Genomic DNA, 25,726 nt, shown 5'->3' with positions numbered 1-25,726 from the left:
TAGGCAGATTTTATTAAGAATATTTAATACCATGACTACTTTGAATTACCTGGATGAGGTCTTGAAAATGGCCCATCTTTAGCTTGAGTGACTCCAAAACACAAGAAAACTAAAATGCTAGCAACAATTCCTCTGGGGGGAAAAACAAGAATAAGATACTCATTACTATATATCTATTCAAAAAACAGTAAGTGAATGTCTAAAATCAAAGCAAAATGTTACTAATTACTTATTTCAGGAGACAGTATACATGAAAAGGCTAAAGAATCTTGAAGTCTGGTTCATATTATAGCAATAAATACACTATTTTAAATGTTTCAGTAGTCAGAAAGAAGAATATTCATTTTGTCCCAACTCAATGCAGCATTCAACCCTTGTTAAAAGCCATACTTGATTAATTGCTTTGTGAAAATTGAAACCTCTCTTTGGTGAGGAAAAGGATGAATTTGTCAGGAGCATTTATAAGGTCTTGCTGGGAAAGATTTTCAACAATGAAGAATACTTTGGCAGCAAGCACAGTCCTTGGTAAACACCCTGTTTGGATAGTTTTGAGGTAGAAGCAGCAAGGGGAGAGTCCACCAGATCCCAAGGCAACATATTCCACTGAGAAACAGCTTTTACCTTTAGGAAGTTCTTCCTAATATTCCTAATATTTAGGTGGAAACATTTTTCCTGAGGTTTGAATTCTTTTCTCCATGTTCTCATTTCTGGAGCAGCAGAAAACATGCTGTTCCAGTCTTCAATATGACATCCTTACAGATATTTAAACATGGCTATCGCGTTCTCTCTCAACCTTCCCTTATCTCAGCAAAACATGCCCAGCTCCCTAAGTTGCTCCTCATAGAGCTAGACTTCCAGACATTTTAACCTTTTGTTAGCCTTTCTCTGGACACATTCCAACTTGGCAATGGTGTTCTTGAATTGTGGTGTCCAGAACTGGACACACTACTCATGGGTGAGGTTTGACTAAAGCAGAATAGAGTGGGACTATGGTCGGCTTGAATGTATGTTATTAAGCAGGCTTTAGGTGAATACAGAGTGAATACAAAGATCAACAAATCTTTAGAGAAAGCTTTGAGGGAAAAAACTCAATGAGGACAAGTGAGCTGGAACTGGAATCGTGACTGGTTGTTAAGCAGTGTGGCTGGAGGGAGAATGGAATGGAAGGCATGACTGCCTGAGATGCAAACATTGTAGGGCAATGTTTCCCAACTTTCTTTATCCTTACGTATGTGTGTATCTCTTATAAGGGATTAGTTTAACTTTTAGTTTACTAGTAAAACTAGTGCTGTGAAAAGATGCATGTCTACAAAGTGTGCCACCAACATGAAATGTTTGGAAAGCTCTGACTTACTTAACGGCCTGAGTCCCAATATGATACAAATTTTAAGAGCCCACTTTTCTTGAGAGGACATTTATGTGTTTGCAGTTTATTATGTTTATTTGTTATGGTAGTTTTGAGCTTAAACTGGAGCGGTACTGTTGGAGGTTAAAAAAATCCCACTCAGTGGTGGAAGAGCATGCTAATTCTGTAAAACATAAATGTTACTGCTGTGGTAATGGCAAAAGAGTGTAACTAAAATATAGTTGTACTACAGAAATAAGTGTTACTGCTATGACTGGGAAATCTGTGTCCCACCTGTGATATATAGAACTTTTGCTGCAATGTCTTGTTCCAAGCCCCTCTTGAATGTCCTGTTATACTAAGGTAAACATTTCCCCTGACGTTAAGTCCAGTCATGTCTGACTCTGGGGGTTGGTGCTCATCTCCATTTCTAAGCCAAAGAGCCAGCGTTGTCCGTAGACACCTCCAAGGTCATGTTGCCGGCATAACTGCATGGAGCGCCGTTACCTTCCTGCCAGAGCGGTACCTATTGATCTACTCACATTGGCATGTTTTCGAACTGCTACGTTAGCAGAAGCTGGAGCTAACAGCGGCTGCTCACACCGCTCCCGGGGTTTGAACCTGGGACCTTTCGGTCTGCAAGTTCAGCAGCTCAGTGCTTTAACACACTTCGCCATCAGGGCTGTTATACTATCTGTTATACTATCTCTATCTTAAATAGACAACTATAATACTGACAGTTTGCTCAATATGCTGTGTGTTGTTAAAATTGTCAGGCCATGGAATGCAGGAGTAAGAGAAAGGGAGACCGCATGATTAAATGCAAAAGAGCTTTCTGGAGCTCAGCGAGAGGTTCGCTCTATCACAACGAATAAACTGAAAATTTGGTGAAGCTGAGAAGGAACTTTTCCATCTCACGATGAGAACATGAGTTTGTTTTTGCTAATTTGCATCCATTTCAAAAAAAGAGTATTCATATGGCCATATTGTTAGTCCCAGGTCCAGTAGGAACCCCACATTAAAAGGATCAAGTATGAGATTTACTATATCATGTTAATAATGCTTAACCTCAGGTCAGAGGGGGATTTTTTTCAGCATTCCACAAAAACAAAACAAATCCCAAGCAACATGAGAGTGACCCAATTTTCATTGTGTTTTGGCAGCAAAAAAGGAAGAGTTCGGGGAATGTAGTTTAGTGACAGCACAGCTCTTTTACCCATATGAGCTGGAGATCTGGCTTGGGAGGATGAAAGATACAATGGGGAATTTTGTTTAGCCAGAAATGTGACCCCCTCCCCCCACGCAAAACCTTCATTTTTGCAATGGAGACATTGAGGATTCCAGAAGTTATAGGAATTACTGAGATGGGAAACACTATTTCCACCCCTCCTTCAAAACATAGCAAGAATGACCCATCACCCTTCTCTCCTGAAAAGTAATGAGCCATATAAGAAACCAATAACAGCCTTATTTGTTCAATGGCTCCATATTAAGGAGAATGCCATTTTCACAGGGCAAAATGAAGTGGAAATTGTACTCTGTAATTTCTGATAAAAGCAGAAGCCCATTTTGGGAGAAAGGTGGGATAAAAAAAATCAGTAAACAAATAAGCAGAGCTGCAAGCTTGAAGCACACAATGTATTTATACGTAGTATGAACTCCTTTTGGAGCGGCAGCTGGCCTCTACTCGCTGTGTTCTACAAAGGGTTTGAGACATGTCTGTGTTTTTATCATTTTAAATGTTGTGCTGTGTTTTGTGTAGATTTAAAACATGTTTTTTAAAGTATTGAAGAGTATTTATTTGTTGTTTGTTTCATATAAATGAAAGAAACTTTGTATATTACTTCAATGACTTCAGAAATGTGATCCAGAATTATTTTTAATATTTAACCAATCTGAAGACATCTCTGCAAAAATTACAAGAGGCTTGTTGCATCTGATGAAACTGACTTGATAGGTTAATGCTGCTTACAAAATGATGATTTTTTAAATGCTACATGATATTTTGATATTTTTGCTAGACTAGGAAACCTGAGCATCGCCTCATCTAGGACAGAGCTCTCCAAACATTTCATGCTGTTTTTTTCCGTGTCAGGAGCGACTTGAGAAACTGCATGTCGCTTCTGGTGTGAGAGAATTGGCCGTCTGCAAGGACATTGCCCAGGGGACGCCTGGATGTTTTGGTGTGTTTACCATTCTTGTGGGAGGCTTCTCTCATGTCCATGCATGGAGCTGGAGCTGATAGAGGGAGCTCATCCACACATTCCCCAGATTGGATTCGAATGGGCAACCTTCAGGTCAGCAACCCAACCTCCAAGTCATCAGTCCTGCCGGCACAAGGGTTTAACCCACTGGATCACTGGGGGCTCCATTTCATGCTGGTGACACACCATTTTATACATACATCATTTTGTGAAACAGTAATTCAGTTTTATTAGCAAACCAGAAGTTAAACCAGCCCCTTATCAAAGATACAGATACATACATAAATTGTAATAACAAAGTGTATGGGGACAAAACATATTTCATGAAAATCTTTCATTTCTGTTTTTTTTAATATATGATTTGTTGCTCAGAGGTTTTTTATTACGTTTGCATGACATACCTACACACTGCAGCTGACACACTAATGTGTCACAACACAGAGTTTGGGAAGCTCTGCTCTAGGATGCCCTCCTTAAAGAACACAAATCCACAAATTCCTCACAAGCTCCATCAATTTCTCTAAAATCAAGAATACTGTTATCAAGTTCTAATGCTGTTCTTCAAAGACCAAATGTAGGCCCATTTTCTGTATAGAGGTGAGGCTATTTAGGCACCCTAGTAGTTTCTCACTGATTAACAGGAGAAATTCACAGGAACCAGGCTCATTCTGAAGCAGAGCACAAGTCCAGAATTGATTCTATCTAGTGAAATTCAGCTGCTCCCTGATCAACAAGATAAATCTTAATTTGAAGTGCAAGACATACATGTATCAGGTGTAGAGAGATCAGACTACATACAGTTCAGATTAGTGTACAGTTCACAGAGTTTTGTAACTCTATAAATGGAATCCAATGCACATAGATTATTTATGAAGCTGTTCCTAGTCATGGAAAATATTTAGCGCTAAATAAAAGGCTTCATTATGTGATCCATGAAACAAAAGCTCCAAGATTTTAAATGCAAACTAGCAAACAGAGCCATATGTGTTTACAAGTAACATAGTTATAATAATTCAGGAACTCTGTATGATAAATATTAGTTGCAATATAGCCCTGGACCTCATCAATTCTAATCCGGAACCCTCATCTCCTCCTTCTTTATATTATTACTAGCTGTGCCTGGTCACGCATGCTGTGGCTTATGGGAATAATTTGTTGGCCAGGTGGAATAGCGGTGAATAGCCTTGCAGCCTCAAAGCCTGGTCATTTTCTGGAGTAGCTGGAGTAGCACCCTCAATCAAAGATCTGTTTTAAAGCCTGGCTACTTCCTTTGTAGGGGAACCATGGTTTGGTCACCTTGAATTGCACTGAATAGTCTTGCAGCTTAAAAGCCTGCCCGCTTCCTACATAGGGCATCCTTGCTAGGCCAGGTTGAATGAGACGGAATAGCCTCATGGCTTCAAAGCCTGGGGGTTTTTCACCTAGGGAAAATCTTAGTTGGCCAGGTTGAATAGCACTGAATAGCCTTTGCTGCTTGCAAGCCTGGCCGCTTTCTACCTTGTGGAATCCTCAGTTGGCCAGTTTGAATAGCAATTAATAGTCTCAGTGTGGCAGGTATTAATGCTGCAATTAGCCACCTTGATTAGCATTTAATGGCCTTGCAGCTTCAAAGCCTGGCTGCGTCCTGCCTGGAGGAATCCTTTGTTGGGAAGTGTTAGCTGGCCCTGATAGTTTCCTTTCTGGAATTCCCAATTTCCCTGCTTTTAGTGTTGCTCTTTATTTAGTGTTCTGGTTTTAGAGATTATATTGTTCTGTATTATTATACCACAATAATTATTTCATATTATATTTATAATATTATATTATCTGCTTAGAAGTGGATTATATGAGGCCGCTTCTACACAGCTGTATAAAATCCACACTGAAGTGGATTATATGGCAGTGTGGACTCAAGATAATCCAGTTCAAAGCAGATAATATAAGATTATAAATGGGTAATATAGCTGTGTGGAAGGACCTTGAGTCTAAACTGCCATATAATCCAGTTCAAATCAGATAATCTGCATTTTATAGGCAGTGTGGATCAGGCCTAAGTGCACTCTGCCTCTGCCCTGGGTGCCATTTTGGCTGAGGGACTTGCTAGGATACAAAGGGGGCGGGGCCTAAAGGCAGCCGGGGGGGGGGGGAGCTAAAGGCAGCAGAGCCTACCTTTCTAACTGGCAGTTAGCGGAGAAAGGCTCTTCCTCATCCTCTGTAATTTGAACTATTTTTAAGGATTTGTTGATTGAAAGACATATTTTGGATTACTATGTCTTTTGTGGCTAAATTTGGTGTGATTTGGTTCAGTGGTTTTGTTGTTTACTCCATAGGAAAACAAATATTACATTTTTATATATATATATATATATATATATATATATATATATATATATATGATTATCCTTATATCCAGAGGACTGGGTCAACCAAGAGGCACTATTATCAACTGATTGAAAGCATGGTTCCAACTCTTAAATCGTTAAGCAGAACTTGGTTTGTTCTTATTTCATTATAATTAACAAACATTCAAAATATATAACAAATGGGAAAAACTGAAAATTGTTCATTTGGTGCCTAATTTTTATCACATGGATGACAATTGTATATCAGCTACAGAAAAAAATAAGATTGTGTGCATGATAGGCGTACACTCAGTAACAGCTATTTTTTATACTTTCATAACAAAATTACATCAAATGTTTGTTTAAGTAATAGGCGTACGCTCAGTAACAGCTATTTTTTTATACTTTCATAACAAAAATTACATCAAATGTTTAAGTAATACAGGAGTCATGGCGTTGACTGTTGGAAAATGTGAAAGAAGAGCAAGGTTTAACACAGGGCATAATGTATTAGCTGTCAATATTTCAGTAAAACCTTTTAGTAGACTTTGGGGGGGGGGGGACACAGATTTATGCCGTGTTTGTGAGCTCCTACTGGTAGCTTACTTTTTTATCATGTCAGAAGCAACTTGAGAACATACTGCAAGTCGCCTCTGGTGTGAGAGAATTGGCCGTCTATGTTGCCCAGGAGATGTGATAGCTGGGAGCTTCTCTCATGTTTCCGGTAACTTATTGATCATTGCGGGAATAGAAAATGGACTACAAAAAGGAAGGAATGAAGGAGGAAGAGAGGAAATGGCAAATTCCCAGTGGCTGCACTATAGCAGATAACAGGGTTAAAGACTCAGGGTGGGTCTAAGGGCAGAGTAGACGGACCAAAATAAAATGGGTGGAACCAAATGTAATAGCTAGCAAATTGGACATTTACCCAACAAATCATACAAAAACAGCTCAGTTTTATGCATGTCTAATTAGAGTTAGCTCTGGTTTTGGCATTCCTAGTTAAGATTCACACCTTGGTTCTATGGGTGATATTTACATTTTTAGTGCCCAAGTAAAAGGTAATTATACTAATTACTATCTGTTTAAGGCAAACAGGTAAGCTGTATAATGCAAACAGGGAATAAGCCATTGCCTGCTTGAAAGTGTTGGGAGATGCACTCCAGCAGAACAGAAAATCATGAAAGCAGTTTACAGAGTTTGTTCTCGGATATGACTAGGCTCCTAAATAAACACAAGATCCGTAAAGCTGTCCTAACTAGGACCAAAACTGAAGCCAACATATAACAATAGAGCATATTACAAGGCATACCACTGATACAGTAAAAACACAATCAGTGATCTACAAATAGAATTATACAGCCTGATTTCAAATTCTGTGTTCAACAGAATATATTTTGTTTGAAATGTTTCACTTGTCAGATATGACATTTGCCTGAGAGCAAACACATATGTCACAAGGAAACATATAGACTGGTTCTGGATTACTGCATCTTCATTTAATAAGACAAGATGTGAATACGTCTATTGCCTAAACCCACACTTCCTATGCTCTTCCATCTGTGATGTAAGCAAATTAGCTACTCTCTAATCAATCATTTTATATTTGTCCATGACAGGAAAGCTCAGTTCAACATAACAACATATAGTTTAACATCTTGCATAGCTTTAGGGCTAGTAACCAGTTTCCCAGTTGGAATAAAAGGCATACTGTGCTTCTCCAGATTGTAAAAAAGGAAGAGGGCACTGCATGTTTGTGGAAAGTTTTGTTGATACCTGTTTTGTAAACTGTAATTAAGTAATTTAGAACAACCAAAGTAGTAATTATATTCTGAATTCTGAGGTTTATGCATATTTTTGTTGTCACTTGAAGAATGTATATAGCACCTTTGCTCTAGGACTAAGCAGCACCTCATTTATTCTTCACTGGACTTTGTTTCCAAAGTCCTGCATTCAGATCCCTTCTTGGCTATGGAAACCCATTCTCAATCCCAGGATCACCTTAGGGTCACCACAAGCTGGAAATGACTCGAAGGCACACAATAACAAGAAAGAAAGCTATTCCAGTGAAACACCAATATAACTATTTTATGAAAACATAGTTAAAAGTAGCAATGTGGATGCTTATGTAACACACTGCCACATAATCAAATACATACTTTCAATTCCAAATTCTCAATGTAACTTATATAACAAAATGTGTCAACAGCCAAATCATATTCTAAAATTTTCTCTAGAACTGTATCTGTAATCTTCTTTGAGTTCTGACTTACACAAATACAGTACATAATCCCTAAGGAAAACAGCTAGTCTGTTTATAAGCCATGTAAAGTTTACCCTGCAACACATCTTTGAAAGCTTCTTACCGCTTGGTGTTGTAGGCTGTATCCTGTGGGGTCTCTTCCAGCAGAGTCACATATCCCAGGGTGCAGGTGAGAATGAACAGGACAGTTAAGGTGTGTGCTTCCCTGTTGATAAGAGGGGGAAATAAGCAGGTCATCATCCATTGTGATTTACCAGTGGAACAATATTTTCTACAAACTAATATTGATTTATAAGTCACATTTCCAGACCTAAAGAGGTTTGCATTAAATGTATTAAGCTGTTAGGAATTGTGGGAATTGAAGTCCAAAACACCTGGAGGGCCGAAATCATGTGGTACCTAAGCATGTGTTGATAAGATCTAAAGTATGGTGAAAATTAATAGCACCTTTAATGGGCTCAAAAGAGCATAGGAAGACTGAGTGAGAATCATACCTACTCTTCTCATCTCTTATAATAATAGAGTGGAACAGTATTCTGTACAACTGGACATTTCCAAGCAGTCTTCAAAAGCAGTATCACAAAGTATACACTATTCATTTTTCAAGAGTGCAAATGCATATATTGTAAGCATGGAAAATCTCTCTGCCCTCAGCCTAAGACTCTTCATAGCTGCAGCTGATAAAATACATTCTTGGCCACTAACAATTATTAGTAGTCAAATCCAATCTACTCTGAATGAGTACAACTTCAACTCAAGGAGCAACAACTCCATGGAGAGAGTTCCAATTGTTTTCTGTTTTATTTTAATTAATAATTGGTTTCTTTAACAGCATTAACAATTTCCAGATATTGTTTTAAGGAAGCCAACTGTTTATAGCTAGAGAAATACAGACATAGGTGACATCAGAGTGTTGACTGTAACTAACTCCACAGCTCTAGATATGTCTCTCAGAAAAGCTTCATTTAGATATGAAACAGAAGCCATTCAATGACCAGTTTATGAACATGGCAAGATATAGACTACTGGAGCTGCAGCTGAGACATCCTAACAAGGTGTCCATTTTGCTCCAGAAGAATGACATGAGTTGTACTATCAAAAGCTATTGAGAGACTCAAACAGAATCAACAGGGAAGTATTTGTTTTGGTCAATCTTTAGCTCAGCAGGGGACCAAAATAGTGCACCATAATCTGATTTTGAAAGCATTTTGGTTTCTCACAACAAACTGTAAATCACAGTGCAACTAATAGTGTAGTTGAACTTTGTGTTATTAATCATACAGATGTCTGCCATTATTTTTCAGATTAGAAGTGATGAGGTTCCATTTTAAGGAACTTGAATAATTTGCAACACATTGAAGACAACAAAGAAGTTTTATTCAAGCTATGAAAAGAGCACATATGTACTTCTATACAATGAATGGCCAACAAAAGAATATATGCAACTTTTCAATATCATTCTTACTACAATATAAAACTGAGAGGCAACAAAGCTATTTAAAGTGTAGACTCAATAAAGCTATTTAAAACGTATGTTGTTAAAAAAAATCAGATTTCTCTTTAACAGGTATAAAGGCAAAGGTCTTAAATGGAGTAACATGCACGGAACAACAAATGAAAACAAGAAAATATAAAATACAATTAACGACAGCACAAACAAGAATCACAAAAAGCTGGGCATACATTAAATTAAAAACAGTCTAGTACAATAATACTTTTAAGGCCCAATTAAAAATAGGACAAGGTATCAAGGACCGGGGAAGTATGAAACAGACTGGTGTCTGGTGAAGGACCACTTGATCCATAAGAAGGAAAAAATAACTTAGGTAAGTTATACAGAACAAGAAGTACTATCAGAAGACTGAAAGAAAGAAGAGGAGAAGCATGCATATATATATATATATATATTGAAATTAATCAATATATATATATATTGAAATTAAAAACACGATGAAAAAGATCAGAAGTTACACATAGAGACTCTTAATAGACCCTTCCCTTTCCCCACTTCCCTTCCAGTTCCATACCCTATCCAAGATCCCCCTAGACCCAATTTCTCCCTAGACTTACCCCCACTTTTCTATAGTCAAATTCTATTTTATGTATAAATGAAAACTCCAAATAAATATTATCTTAAAAAATAAGAAGAAAGTGTTGTGCACATCCTGGGTTGAGGTATGCAATAAAGATGGGTCCACTAACATGGTGCTTAAAAAGAGAAGCTTTCAAAGGGAGGGTATTCCAAAATGGAGCATAACTACAGAAAATGCCCTTCCCTTTGTTCTATATCAAATCAAAACAAATAAAAATTATTATGGTCATAGACCAGCATAATCTACTATATCAACTGAAATCCACCTTATCTGAAGGCAGACTTGCTAACTTCACTTCTTTAGACATTATAAAGTCACTCTGCAGGAGACAAAATCGAAGTGGTGGCAGCAGGCCCTTCTGAAATGGATCCCACAAATACAGTAGTAATTTTAATGCACAGTAATAATTGTAGAAGCTAAACCATTCTCTTGATCCATGTTTGTGTTCCAAAGCTGATTTTCAGGGAACTCTTTCTTTTAGTGAAACTCAATGGCCAGAAGCAGCATTCCCCATCTCATTTCACTTTGAAGAGATTCAGTTATTCGGTCATATTGCTGTTACATCCACATTTATCTTTAGCCAAGTCCAACTGAGGACTACCCTTATAGATTACTCTCCATCTAGAAGACATAGTAAAAAAAATCTTTTCACACATAGAAAATACAACTTTCAAAAATTAAGGGGGAGCGTGGTGACTTCTAAGATCAAATGTTGTTGATCAAACTGATCAAATTCTTCCAAACCAAAGTTCCAAGAGAGTACTTCATTATTTATCTATTTTGCTTAAGGTGCTACTGAGGTGTCAGCGAAGCTCTGTTATACTAGAGGAATTATGCTGCCATCCAAAACTATTGTTGTGAGTACTCAATGTGAAGTTCTGCATAACAATGACACAAGACACAATAGGGTTATTCATAAGAACCCTCTCCAAGTGAAAACTGTCAAGGACAGAACGCCACAAGATTCAAAGTAACAGAGTTTATTAGATTACAGAACTCAAAAATGCCCGTAAAACACAAGGGCCAGGCAGTTTTTGCCTTTAGGAGCAAAAAGGGGCAAAAGTAAATGTTCAAAAGATAAACCGGATTAAACCGGAGTTTAATCCGGGTAAAAACAAACTGCTTGCTTCAGCCTGGGTATAAACGAAACGAAAGCCAAGGAACAAAAGATACAAAGAATGCAACTAATTGGCAGCAGATTCCTCTCTGCTGCCAACACTGTGCTTAGAGTAACTTGCGTCGCTCCCCCACACACACAGCAGACAGGATCTCCAACACGAGTAAATCAGCCAAGGATTGTAGCAGTTGAGTAGACCAGTTCCGTTCCGTAGATCAAAGCCAGAAGCAGACGTTTGTAGTTTTTCCAAGTCCAAGAAGGGGAGAAGACAAGCCGTGGTCAGTTCAGTCCGAGTTCTCAAAGCAGGAGATGGCGTCCGTCAAGAAGACGACGGAAGGTCAAGCTAATAAGAGTAAGCACAGGTTTGCACAAACAAATGCCCACACAATCCCTCCCGCCGTCTGACCCTGGATTCCAATCAACTTACGTCACAGCACAGGAAAGCACACAAGTCTTCAGGGAAGCGTCCCACACACACACGGATCCCAAGCGTTTGCCCAGATTACCTTGCCCAACGCAATTTGCAATTGCTCCCAAGCCCCATTTTATGCCAGTTACAAATCTTCATCACTGTCAGCTGTCCTCCTTAACCCGGGCGTTTCCTCATCACTTTCCTCGTCAGAGCTGGAACACCTCTGACTACGCCCAACAGCATCTCCAGCTGTGGATCCCGTCCCATCCCTCCAGCTAAACCATGGGTCTAATCCTGAAGGTCCCCATTCATCTTCTGTCCCATCATGGCCAGTGGCACCCACTTCCTCCCTTACCCGAGTCCAATCCATCTCATCCTCCTCTGAGCTAACCAGCCCCTCCTCCATTCTCTCCGTAAACCCTTCGAAAGACTCCTCGTCAGATGGTGCTGCAAATATGTCTCGCAGTCTTTTTCTCTCTCGCTCCTCGAGAGTATCTGACTCTCGAGGAGTCTTACGCCCACGTCTGTCAGTAACAGAGCCATGAGGCTCAATCATAACACTATCCCCTCTCACAAAGGCCTCCTCCCCCGATGGCGGAGAAGTGGCAGTGATACCCTCCGCTATAGCACCACGACGACTAGAGGTATCAAGTTTCAACAGCGAACGATGAAAGACTGGATGGACCTTTAAACTAGACGGTAAACGCAAACGAAACGCAACAGAAGAAATCTTTTTAACGATAGGAAAGGGACCCAAATACCGAGGCGCAAACTTTCCCCCAGCCTGTTTAATATGTTTGGAAGATAACCACACCAAATCCCCTTCTTCCAACTCCTCCCCTGCCTGCCTGTGGCGGTCAGCCTGAGTCTTCTGCGTTGCCTTAGCTTCCAACAGTAAGCGACGGGCAACATCATGCAATGCAGCCATTTCCGAAGAGCGGTACACAGGGTCCGAAGAGACCACATTGGTCGACGGCGCCACACCTCCCCGTGGGTGAAAACCATAAGTTAGCTCAAATGGCGTATGCTGACTAGACGTGTGCACCGCATTGTTGTAAGCAAATTCCGCCACCGGTAACCACTTTACCCAAGCCGTGGGTTGATCTAAACAAAAACAACGCAGATACTGCTCTAAGAGCCCATTAACCCGTTCCGACTGTCCATCCGTTTGCGGATGGAAAGCTGAAGACACGTTTAACTTAGTCCCCAAACACTCATGGAAGTGTTTCCAAAAGCGTGACACAAATTGCGGAGCCCTATCTGAAATAATCACCTCGGGTGCTCCGTGCAAACGATAGATGTGCTTTGTAAATAGTAAGGCCAACGTAGGGGCCGCCGGAATGGTTGAACAAGGAATAAAATGAGCCAGTTTACTAAATAAATCCACCACCACCCAAATACAAGTATAACCCCCAGACTTAGGCAAATCTGAAATAAAATCCATGGAAATGATTTGCCATGGCCTCTCCGGAACAGGTAAAGACGATAACAACCCTCTAGGGCGCCCAACAGGCGTCTTACTCTGCTGACAAACGGCGCAGCTGTCACAAAAGCGCAGAATGTCTTGCCGCATCTTTGGCCACCAGTAGCTCCTGGTGATAAGCTGTACGGTCTTGAACCTGCCAAAGTGCCCAGCCATGGGTTCGTCATGGTGGGCTCTAATCACCTCCAACCTGAGGGTCCCTACTGGTACGTAAACCTGCCCCCTACGCACCAATACCCCGTCTTGATCCTGGAGATGCGGCAGTATGGTACGGTTACCTGCAGAGAGCAGCATCAGTTGCTCCTGAGTCCACACATCATCCTTCTGAGCCTCAAGGATCTGGTCATGTAACCCAAGCTCATTATCTACAACACACAGAGAGGCAGTAGGCAAGATGGTCTGACATACTACCTGCTCATTGGTCTTAAATTCCGGCTTGCGGGATAAAGCATCGGCCCGCAAGTTTGCCTTCCCCTCCACGAACTGCACCTTGAAGTTAAACCTGGAGAAAAACAAAGCCCAGCGGATTTGACGCTGGTTTAACTTCTTTGCTGTTTGCAAGTGCTCTAAGTTCTTGTGATCAGATCTGACCACGATCTGGTGCCGTGCCCCTTCAAGCCAGTGCCGCCACACCTCAAACGCCACCTTAATCGCCAACAACTCCTTCTCCCATATGGTATAGTTCTGCTCGAAGGGTGTTAGTTGCCGCGAGTAAAATCCACAGGGACGCAAGGTCCCTGAGGAATCCTTCTGAGACAATACAGCCCCCAACGCGTAGCTAGAAGCGTCCGCTTCTACCACGAACGGTCTGTCAACATCAGGATGGGTTAGTATGTTGTCCGATTGAAAACTAGACTTTAGTTGTAGAAACGCCTCGTGAGCTTCCCGCCCCCACACAAATGGCTGTTTCTTGCGCAGAAGCTGCGTCAAAGGTACCGTGAGCTTTGCAAAATTCGGAATAAACTCCCGGTAGTAATTAGCGAAACCCAAGAACCTTTGTACATCCTTCTTAGTCTTCAGCTCCTGCCATGAGTTGACGGCGTCAACCTTATGTGGGTCCATTTTAAGTTCCCTACCTGACACTACATGACCTAGGAACTCCACTTCAGGCACATGAAAGACGCACTTGGAAGCCTTGGCGAAAAGCCCATTAGCCCGCAGTCGGTGCAGAACCTGCTTGACATGTTGACGATGTTCTTTCTCGTCCTTAGAAAAAATCAAGATATCATCCAAATAAATCACTAAAAATTGGTCAATTAGGTCCCTGAACACATCGTTCATGAACCTCTGGAATACCGCAGGAGCATTACAAAGCCCAAAAGGCATGACTCGGAACTCGTGGCATCCGAAACACGTGTTAAATGCCGTCTTCCATTCATCCCCTTCCCGTATACGGATTAAGTTATAGGCCCCCCGCAGGTCAAGCTTGGTAAAGACCTTAGCCCCTTGCACCCTTGATAACAGTTCCGAGATTAAAGGGAGCGGGTACCTATCCCGAATGGTGTATTTGTTTAGGATCCGATAGTCACAGACCAGCCTAAGTTCCCCAGTCTTTTTGGCTACAAAGAATACTGGTGCCGCAGTTGGAGAACTAGATGGGCGAATAAACCCCTTGGCTAAATTTTCATCTAGAAACTCCCGCAAAGCTTGCCTTTCCGGTACAGTCAAGGCATACAGCCTCCCTGCTGGCAGTTTCGCACCTTCTGCCAACTTGATGGCGCAATCATATGGCCTGTGCGGTGGTAATTTGTCCGCTTCTCTTTTACAAAATACATCAGAGAACTCCCCATACTCAGCAGGCACTCCCTCCATATCAGAATGAGTAACATTTAGAGTGCAACAGTCCTGCCTCTTTAAGATCACTTTACGTGTTGCCCAATCTACTTGTGGGTTTACTACAGCTAGCCAATCCATCCCCAGGATCACATCATATCTAGGCAAGCTCGTAATATCCCACACAAACGTTCCCGTTACTCCCTGCACCTCCCACGTTACTGCTGAGGTTTCATGGTTAACCACCCCAGTCTCCAGCAGTCTCCCATCTGCTCCTTCCACCCACACGTCGCATGCCTTGCGCACTCTAGGAATGCCATGCTTCTTAGCAAACTCAATATCTACATAGGAGACCGTAGCCCCTGAGTCCAGCAGTGCCAAAGTAGAAACAAGTTCCCTTCCCCCAACAGATAATGTAATGGGTACGAAAACATGCTTCCTCCCCTCAGTTGACTGCTTGAGGAGCCCTAGTGCGTTGGACTCACGTCGCACTAGGGCTGGCCTTTTCCCGAAAGCTGGGAAGGTTTCACATTACAATTTTTGGCAAAATGCCCAGCATTCCCACAGTACAAACACAAGCCCAGCTGCCTCCTACGGCTCTTTTCCTCTGTAGACAGCTTTTTAAAGACCCCAAGCTCCATGGGCTCTTCCCCCATCACCACAGGTGCCCTGGTTACATGCATGGGTGGCGCACACATTGCTTTTGAGTGTTTACGAGCCTCGAACCTTGCGTCTAAACGCAGCACCTTAGCTACTAAGGCGTCCCAGCTTTCAGCCGGCTCCAAGCGTGCTAATTCATCCTGGAGCATATCACTTAACCCGGCAGTAAATAAAAGCATGAATGCATTTTCCCCCCAATCCAGCTGGTGGCGATACAGGTTAAACTTATTTAAGTAATCCAAAACAGTCCCCTTTCCCTGTTTCAACCGATACAGAGCCCACCCAGCGTTCTCCGTGCGGAGAGGATCCCCAAAAGTATCAGTTAACAACTTTTTGAAATTATTCAAATTGTCCTTGACTGGGTCATTTCCCAAAATTAAATTAGTGGCCCATTGTCCTGCGGGACCGGTCAACAAACTCAAAATAAAGGCCACCTTGCTAGTGTCTGTAGGAAAAGCATGAGCACTGAGCTGAGAAAAATAAAGCTCCACTTGTGCCAAAAAGGTTGGCAACTTGCACCTGGTTCCGTCAAAGCGTTCAGGAGTCAAAACATGTCCTTTCACAGCCTGAGCTGTTTGGCTAACGGTAAAAGCCGTTTGCAATTGGTCTACTTTGGCCCGTAACTCATCCATCGTCTTCCTGACGGGTTTATTGCGGCAATAAACTTTTTATGGGCGTTGGGCAATCTGTCAAGGACAGAACGCCACAAGATTCAAAGTAACAGAGTTTATTAGATTACAGAACTCAAAAATGCCCGTAAAACACAAGGGCCAGGCAGTTTTTGCCTTTAGGAGCAAAAAGGGGCAAAAGTAAATGTTCAAAAGATAAACCGGATTAAACCGGAGTTTAATCCGGGTAAAAACAAACTGCTTGCTTCAGCCTGGGTATAAACGAAACGAAAGCCAAGGAACAAAAGATACAAAGAATGCAACTAATTGGCAGCAGATTCCTCTCTGCTGCCAACACTGTGCTTAGAGTAACTTGCGTCGCTCCCCCACACACACAGCAGACAGGATCTCCAACACGAGTAAATCAGCCAAGGATTGTAGCAGTTGAGTAGACCAGTTCCGTTCCGTAGATCAAAGCCAGAAGCAGACGTTTGTAGTTTTTCCAAGTCCAAGAAGGGGAGAAGACAAGCCGTGGTCAGTTCAGTCCGAGTTCTCAAAGCAGGAGATGGCGTCCGTCAAGAAGACGACGGAAGGTCAAGCTAATAAGAGTAAGCACAGGTTTGCACAAACAAATGCCCACACAATCCCTCCCGCCGTCTGACCCTGGATTCCAATCAACTTACGTCACAGCACAGGAAAGCACACAAGTCTTCAGGGAAGCGTCCCACACACACACGGATCCCAAGCGTTTGCCCAGATTACCTTGCCCAACGCAATTTGCAATTGCTCCCAAGCCCCATTTTATGCCAGTTACAAATCTTCATCACTGTCAGCTGTCCTCCTTAACCCGGGCGTTTCCTCATCACTTTCCTCGTCAGAGCTGGAACACCTCTGACTACGCCCAACAGCATCTCCAGCTGTGGATCCCGTCCCATCCCTCCAGCTAAACCATGGGTCTAATCCTGAAGGTCCCCATTCATCTTCTGTCCCATCATGGCCAGTGGCACCCACTTCCTCCCTTACCCGAGTCCAATCCATCTCATCCTCCTCTGAGCTAACCAGCCCCTCCTCCATTCTCTCCGTAAACCCTTCGAAAGACTCCTCGTCAGATGGTGCTGCAAATATGTCTCGCAGTCTTTTTCTCTCTCGCTCCTCGAGAGTATCTGACTCTCGAGGAGTCTTACGCCCACGTCTGTCAGTAACAGAGCCATGAGGCTCAATCATAACAAAAACACTATGTGAGGAGGGGGCAACTGTACCAAACACACTGTGCGTATTCTTCCAACCTCCATCTCTAGCATCTTAAGCAAACAAAGAGAAAGAAGAGCTGATAAATTCTGATTTATTATCACTAAATATTTGATTTTTATATTATATATATACCTATACACCTGGGGTGATGTAAACATTTCTAAGGCGGAAAGGGGTCATGAGTGGTAAAGGCTTAAGAAGCCTGGATTTACTACTGTCCGGTCAGAATTTTCTTCTATGGCCCTCAGAGGAAAATCTGGGTCTATCTGATCACCATTACATGTAATCATAATTATATCTTCCATGGCCATAAATGAATAATCAAAACATGAAAATCAAACAATGGTCAAAGAACTTAATGTAAATCTTTAACTTGTTAAAAATAAGGCCAGGAAACTATGGTGCTGTCCAAGGAACAATACTGTGATGGAACCAAAGATTACCAGTAAGATGTACAAGTTTCACACTAACTAGCATTAAAGAAACCATCATGTGAAAATGTTACTAGTTTTCCATTTAAACCGCGGCACTATGCCAAAAACGTCAAGAAGATCCAATTACAATCAAGACTTCTGCCAACACACAGCCTGTGCCCCAGAAGGATGATGAAAGACGCTGCTCAAGAAACAGCTGAGCTCATTATACTCTAGAGTCAGCTTCTAACTTCCTAGATCCCCATAATCTAGGCTCTAAATTCCTTGGTTAAAATGCAACCACTTCTATATCCTCTACTAACTGTTTTCCAAGATTGCTGAAATGTCACTCGGTGTCAGTGGATCCAAAAAGATCAACACATTACTGCTAAGATCAGAGGGATCAGAGCCAAGCTCCAGTCAAGCCAGCTCCTTTTACCTTTTGCAGAGCCAGGATAAGTATTCTCACTGCTGTTTTTGAAGGAGGATTTTTAAAAATCACACATCTGTTCTCTTCCTCATCAATTATATGTGTACCACAAATAGGAAACTCTTTGTCCTACAACTGGAAGCCACACTAATGATATACACAGTGATGGCAAATAAAGTCACTATTAAGAGTTCTTAAACAGAGCCAGAGCTGAGGAGCCTTATCACCAAGGTGAAAGAAGAAAGTGCAAAAGCTGGGCTGCAGTTAAACATCAAGAAAACCAAAATCATGGCAACCAGACCGATTGACAACTGGCAAATAGAAGGAGAAAACGGGAAGGCAGTGACAGACTTTATATTTCTAGGTGCAAAGATCACTGCAGATGCAGACTGCAGCCAGGAAATCAGAAAACGTCTACTTCTTGGGAGGAGAGCAATGTCCAACCTCGATAAAATACTGAAAAGCAGAGACATCACACTGGCAACGAAGGTCCGCATAGTGAAAGCAATGGTATTCCCCATAGTAACCTATGGATGCGAGAGCTGGACCATAAGGAAGGCTGAGCGAAAGAAGATAGACTTTTGAACTTTGGTGCTGGAGGAAAATCCTGAGAGTGCCTTGGACCGCAAGAAGAACCAACCAGTCCATCCTCCAGGAAATAATGCCCGACTGCTCACTGGAGGGAAGGATATTAGAGGCAAAGTTCAAGTATTTTGGCCACATCATGAGAAGACAAGAAAGCTTGGAGAAGATCATGATGCTGGCAAAAATGGAAGGAAAAAGGAAGAGGGGACGACCAAGGGCGAGATGGATGGACGGTATCCTTGAAGTGACTGGCTCGACCTTGAAGGAACTGGGGATGGTGACAGCCGACATGGAGCTCTGGCGTGGACTGGTCCATGAGGTCACAAAGAGTCGAAAACGACTGAACGAGTGAGACGACGAAACAGAGCCAGAGGGGTGTAGTGGCTTGAGCGCTGGACAAGGGATGCATTTATTATACTGTAGAATCCATGATGTTTGGCACCACTTCAACTGCTATGGATCAATGTTGTGGAATCTTGGGATATGTAGTTTTACAAGCTCTTTAGCCTTTTCTGTCAGAGTGCTGGTGCCTCACCAAACTACAGCTACAGATCCCACAGCACAGAACCACAGCAGTTAAAGTGGAATCAAACTGCATTATCTCTACGGTATAAATGCACCCCTAGGACTTCAGAAGACCTTAATTTCTAATCCTTGCTCAGCCATTGGATAAATCTGGGAAGGTCACATATTCTCAGTCTCGGAGGAAAGTGAAGCAGGCCCCCTTTGAATAAACTTTGCCAAGAAAATAATAGGATAGGGTTGCCATAACTCAAGAGTTGACTTAAAGGCACGTAACAACGAGAAGAAAGATCTTTAAAGTCTAAATAAAATTTCTCATTTTGAAAAGCAAAAATATTAGAAAGACCACATTTTCAAAAAGATGGTCAGATTAATCTGTTTCAGTGTAAAATATAACAGGAAGGGGGAGAGGATAGTATTGTAGCATATTTAGGGCTGATTTATATTAGCCTTTTACGTGCTACAGCCTTCTGTGATTCTTACTATCAGGAGAAGCACTCTCTAAATGGAGTTGGGGTGGATGAAGTAATTTTCCCAGTTTTATCCACACTTGCAACCCTCACATTTCTCATATTGTCTCAAAGGGTTCCTTGGCTCTCCAGAATGTTTTCACGTGAGAGACACAGGGAACTGCAAGGAGAGGAAACAGGTGAAATTGCATCCTCCCCATGCATTCCACCTGTGAAAACTTTCCACCGTATCAGATGCCCTCTACAACAAGAGTAAAGTCTGAATTTAAGTCACTGAGAGGCTTAGTTAAATTACTAGGTGTGAGATTAGCATCACATTATCATTATTAGAGAATATATCTCTACAACTTTGTTTGGTCTGTTGGGTGAGTCATGCCTTTCTAGATATATCACTAATGACCTTAGCCAGAACTGTAATATTGCCAGCCTTTTACATTCACAGGAATTAGGAGCACAAGATCCCCATGAAAATGAAAAACTGAGAATAAAGACTTTTTTTAACCCAAGTAAATACCTCTCTAAGAATTTCAAAGTCTTCCACATTAAGGTTATGATCAACTTCTGCTGGAAGCTGAATACAGAAATGCACTGAAGGACCTAGAGATTGCTGGAAATGGGTTTTTTTTCTAGAAATCTCTACATCCTATAGCAAGACTGTAGGAAGCTGACCATAGGGATTCCTAGAGAGAACATTTTAAATAAAATATATGAATAATGAAGTCTGCACAAGTCAAAGCAGCAAATGGGGAGAGATGACTATAGAAAAACAAAGGGAGGGTACAAAAGAAATATTTTTTCATGATGCAACAGAGGAAAAAAAAGATAATACAGTAAGATTTCAAAAACCATGACTCTCTCTTTGAGGATTCTACTATATCTTTTATAGGTTTCTAAGACCTAAGGAAACAGTTTGCTCTGCAATCCTCTTTTGATATATTAATATTATACTCTCTCTCACTCTTTCTCACACACACACACCCTAATCTCAGTTTCATGTTGCTCTTTGTGAGACACTGGTGTTGAAGAATATAACAAAACTAACTATGGCAGTCCTCTAAAGTCGAAGAAACAAAAACAAGGGAGAAATTATGCAAATTATGGAAATGCAAATCTATTATAGCAGATGTGGTGTTAATTCATTTGTCGAGACAAAAATGGGCAAATACTTAAAAATGGAAACATCACAAAGTTGTTCAGTTTCCAACGATATAATTAGTACAGAAAATCAGTAAAAAAAAATTGCTGCAGGGGAGGAGATAAAATAAAATCTGGAGCATTATCAGAAATCTCACATCCTTTGAGGATGCCTGCCATAGATGTGGGTGAAATGTCAGGAGAGAATGCTTCTGGAACATGGCCATACAGCCCGGAAAACTCACAGCAACCTACCATCAGAAACATTAAGCAATTGGAAAATGTATGCTGTTAAATAGTTTCAAGCTGACTTTGAGTTACAACGAATCGCACCGAAAGGCTTTATTGGCAAGATTTCATCAGAATGAATTGGCCTTTTAGCTCCCTTCTGAGGCTGAGAGAGTGTGACATCTTCAAAGTCAGCCATTGGGTTTCCATGGCAGAACTGCAATTCAAACTCACTTAGGCTGGTTCTACACTATCCTATAATGCAGCTTGAACTGCATTATGTGGTCAGTGTAGATCCATATGATGCAATTTGAACTGCATTGAACTGAATTATATAGTTTTACACTGACCATATAATAAGTTTAAACTGATTATTGGGCAAAATAGATCCAGCCCTCGAGAATACAGGCAGTTCCCAACTTACGAACATGATAGGAACTGTAGGTTCATTATTCAATAATATATATATATATGTGCTTTGAATAGCATAGGGAAGGGTTAACACCCCCGTGGTGTTTGTTTTGCTGTCTGTGCCCCTGTTCAGAAGATTTCACCTCACTTTCAGTCCCTGCGATAACTGGATTTTGAAGAAAAAAAATTGGCTTTTTGTGGAAACAAGGGTTGGTGATAAAGCTTCAGGGAAGAACCTTGTCCCCATGATAACTCTTCCAGGAGTGGATTTCCCTTAAGGGCAGATGTCTCTCACTTCCTGTTGTCTCAAACCCATTCTTAACTATGAAATGTTTGTAAGGCGGATGTTTCTAACTCCAGGATTGCCTGTAAGCTCACTTCATTCCACAAACCATCTAGCAAAGTATTTGCAAGAATCTGCTTGGAGAGAGAGAAGGACAAAAGGCTGAATACGCTTCAACCCTCCTTGGCCTTTCCAAGTCATAGACTTTGGTACAAGGCAAGATTTTAGATTGTGATTTGGTTACTGTACTATAATATTGTGGAAATTTAATTAAACACACATACACACATTAGACCTTTCAAATCTGTAATTAGACAGTCACCCAACAAAACTCATTTCACAACAAATGTGCCATGTAAGCAGAGTCTTAAATGCGGTCCCTGAGAAATGAACTGAAATCAAGACGAACACGTTTCCACACTTCACCTTACATCCAAGGCCCTGGTTTAAGTTGCTGGGCACCACTGAAAATCAGACTGCAACATTCTGAGAGTAGACCTAAAGGTTCATAACAACAAGGAGGTTGCTGTGAGTTTTCTGGGCTGTATTGCCATGTTCCAGAAGCATTCTCTCCTGACATTTCACCCACATCTATGGCAAACATCCTCAGAGGTTGTGATGTCTGTTGAAATTAGACAAGTGGCATTTATATTGTGGAATGTCCAGGGGGGGAAGAAAGAACTTTTGTTTGTTTGAGGCAGGTGTGAATGTTGCAGTTGGCCAGCTTGATTAGCATTGAATAGCCTGGCATTAGCATTGAAAGTCTGGTTGCTTCTCGCCTGGGGGAATCCTTTGTTGGGAGGTGTTAGCTGGCCCTGATTGACTCATGTCTGGAATTCCTCTGTTGTCTGGGTGTTGTTCTTTATTTACTATCCTGATTTTAGAGATTTTTTTAAATACTGGTAGCCAGATTTTGTTCATTTTCATGGTTTTTTCTTTTCTGTTGAAATTGTCCACCTGCTTGTGGATTTCAATGGCTTCTCTGTGTAGTCTGGCATGATTGTTAGAGTGGTTCAGCCTCAAACAGACAAGAGTTCGTTCTCCCACTCTGGACCTTCCACAATATAAACTTCACTTGCCTGATTTCCAACAGACCTCTCAGCCTCTGGGGATGCCTGCCATAGATGTGGGTGAAACGTCAGGAGAGAATGCTTCTGGAACATGGCCATACAGCCCAGAAACTCACGGCAACCCAGTGATTCTGGCCATGAAAACCTTCTACAACAAGAATTTTTTATAAAAAGTTTGAATTAAAGTCTCCTTTTCCAATGGAAAAGCAAGGATTCTGGATGATCCAAATTTCCAGAGAAATAACCAAGTTTACCGGTTTCAATGTAAAAGATGAGAGGAAGTGGGGGGGGGGGGGGGGGGAGAGAGAGAGAGAGACTATTGCAGAACTGCTTTATATTGGCCTTTTGTGGGCTACAGTCCAATGTAATTCTCACTCTCAGCAGAATCACTCCCTCAATGGAGTGTGTTTGCATTTTCCCAGGCTGCCCAGAGTTTTGTTTTTCCCCAGGGGAGGGAGGGCGTTGCGAGGAAACAGCTGAAATGGCACCCCCCCCCCTTTCATTCCACTAGTGAAAATCTACATGAATCTCACAGTTGGGGGGGTCTTGCATCAGGATCCAGACTGCACACTTGATGTAGTTTGACACCTCTTTAACAGCCATGGCTCAATGCCAGTGCATGTGTCCAGTGGAGGGGGAACTAAAATGATTAAGGGTCAGGAAAACAAGCCCTATGAGGAGCGGCTTAAAGAGCTGGGCATGTTTAGCCTGCAGAAAAGAAGGCTGAGAGGAGACATGATGAGGACTCTGTATAAATATGTGAGGGGAAGTCACAGGGAGGAGGAATAAAGCTGGTTTTCTGCTTCCCCGGAGACTAGGACGCGGGACAATGGCTTCAAACTACAGGAAAGGGGATTCCACTTGAACATTCCTCACTGTGAGAGCTGTTCAGCAGTGGAACTCTCTGCCTCGGAGTGTGGTGGAGGCTTCTTCTTTGGAGGCTTTTAAGCAGAGGCTGGATGGCCATCTGTCGGGGGTGCTTTGAAGGTGATTTTCCTGCTTCTTGGCAAGGGGATGGACCACGAGATCTCTTCAAACTCTAGGATTCCATGAATCCTGGGAGCTGCAGTTTGGGCGCTCTTCGGCAGGGAAGGTGGAAGGTCTTGTGAACGGGCAGGTCCCATGATTCCCTAGCAGTCAAAGCGGGGCCGAACCGCGTTAGAGCGACAGTGCAGACGCCCAGCCCGATAAGGATGAAAGGGGGCCTCACCAGAAGAAGGTGTTGGTGCCGTCGTCGTACACTTCGGACTCAGTGCTGCGCCGGTCAGCGGCTCCTCCTCCTCCTATGCCTATGCCTATTCCGGCGGGGTCGGGGCGGCGGCGAAGCGGAGAAGCCCCGTTGCGCTGCTGTTGCTGCTGCTGCTCCTGCTCCGGCTCCGGCACCCGCGGCGCTTGGTCCCCTCCGTGGCCCGCCTCCAGCGCCGCCTTGCCGGCCGCCCCTCCTCGCCCCTCGCCGCGCCGCATCTTCGGGAGGAGGCTCACGCGCGTCCCCCTGGCAGACCCATCCAGCAGCGGAGCCGCGAAGGCGCCCCGGCGGAGGCAGCAGCACCAATCCCCGCCTCCCGCTTGCTCACTCGCTCATGACCCCGCGTCGGCGGACAAAAAAGGGGGCCTGCCGCCGGGCCTTAAAGGCGCAGGAGTGGCCCCGCCCCAGACGCGCAGGCGCACGCTCCTCCTTCTCTGAGCCTGCGCGGTGAAAGCCTTGCACTCTGGGATTTGCAGTCTGCTTCTAACACTATGGAATAATACCTCACAACCTCTGAGGATGCCTGCCATAGATGCGGGCGAAACGTCAGGAGACAATGCTTCTGGAACATGGCCATACAGTCTGGAAAACTCAGAGCAACCCAGTGATTCTGGCCATAGAAGCCTTCGACAACACAGGCCTGGGCAGTGGCGCAAGCTGGTGAGCAGCCAGCTGAGACCAATCACTCTGACCAAGAGGTCATGAGTTCGAGGCCAGCTTGGAGCCTGCATTTGTCTTGTCTTTGTTCTATGTCAAGGCATTGAATGTTTGCCTATATGTGTAATGTGATCCGCCCTGAGTCCCCTTCGGGGTGAGAAGGGCGGAATATAAATGCTGTAAATAAATAAATAAATAAATAATCTCAACATAGTTTGTGGCAGCCACAAAAATGCAGTTTCTGGAGTATAACAACTACTCTCAAAGTAAGTACTGCACAATTAAACAGGAAATAACACAATTATGGGATTTGTAACTTCTCCAAACTACTTGTAGTTTGGAGAAGTTACAAATCCCATATGTATAGCCTACCACTTTCCAATTTGACAGCAAATGATAATGGCCTTGTAAAACTACAACTCCCATGATCCCAGAACATGGAGTCATGGTAGTTAAACTGCATTCATCCTACAATGTAAATGCACCCCAAGGTTTGCATTAAGTGTGATCAGTGTGGAGTGGAAAATGGTGCTGCTATCTACTGTTGACTGCTAATATAGGCAAAGGTGCTGTCCCATTGGATGCCTAATGAAAGCTTAGTAGTATATAGGTTAAAGTCCACCTACCTGCCCAAGGCAGTATAATAGTTTGCAAGGTGGATTAGGTAAATGGGAGACCAGTGTTCAAATCAGCTGTGGTGTAGAAACTCGCTGAGTGACTGAGTATGTCACACTCTCTGTCTCAGGC

The 25,726-nt window shown here is 42.5% G+C and overlaps 1 protein-coding gene across 1 annotated transcript in view; it reads right to left on the bottom strand.

Moving 5' to 3' along the window:
- ptdss2 (phosphatidylserine synthase 2) overlaps positions 1 to 24,701 on the bottom strand; it is a 48,644-nt gene extending 23,943 nt beyond the window's left edge. The window contains exons 1-3 of the mRNA XM_003214853.4: positions 24,287 to 24,701; positions 8,237 to 8,338; positions 50 to 132 (exon numbers count right to left, since the gene is read on the bottom strand). Coding sequence (XP_003214901.2) covers positions 50 to 132; positions 8,237 to 8,338; positions 24,287 to 24,540 — 439 coding nt within the window. The 5' untranslated portion in view covers positions 24,541 to 24,701. The remainder of the gene's footprint in view (positions 1 to 49; positions 133 to 8,236; positions 8,339 to 24,286) is intronic.
- Between the last annotated feature and the right edge of the window lie 1,025 nt (positions 24,702 to 25,726).

The sequence above is a fragment of the Anolis carolinensis genome, chromosome 1 (assembly GCF_035594765.1).
Source record: "Anolis carolinensis isolate JA03-04 chromosome 1, rAnoCar3.1.pri, whole genome shotgun sequence".
In the NCBI taxonomy this organism is placed as follows: Eukaryota; Metazoa; Chordata; class Lepidosauria; order Squamata; family Dactyloidae; genus Anolis; species Anolis carolinensis.
This window is presented reverse-complemented; position numbering and strand designations above follow the sequence as displayed.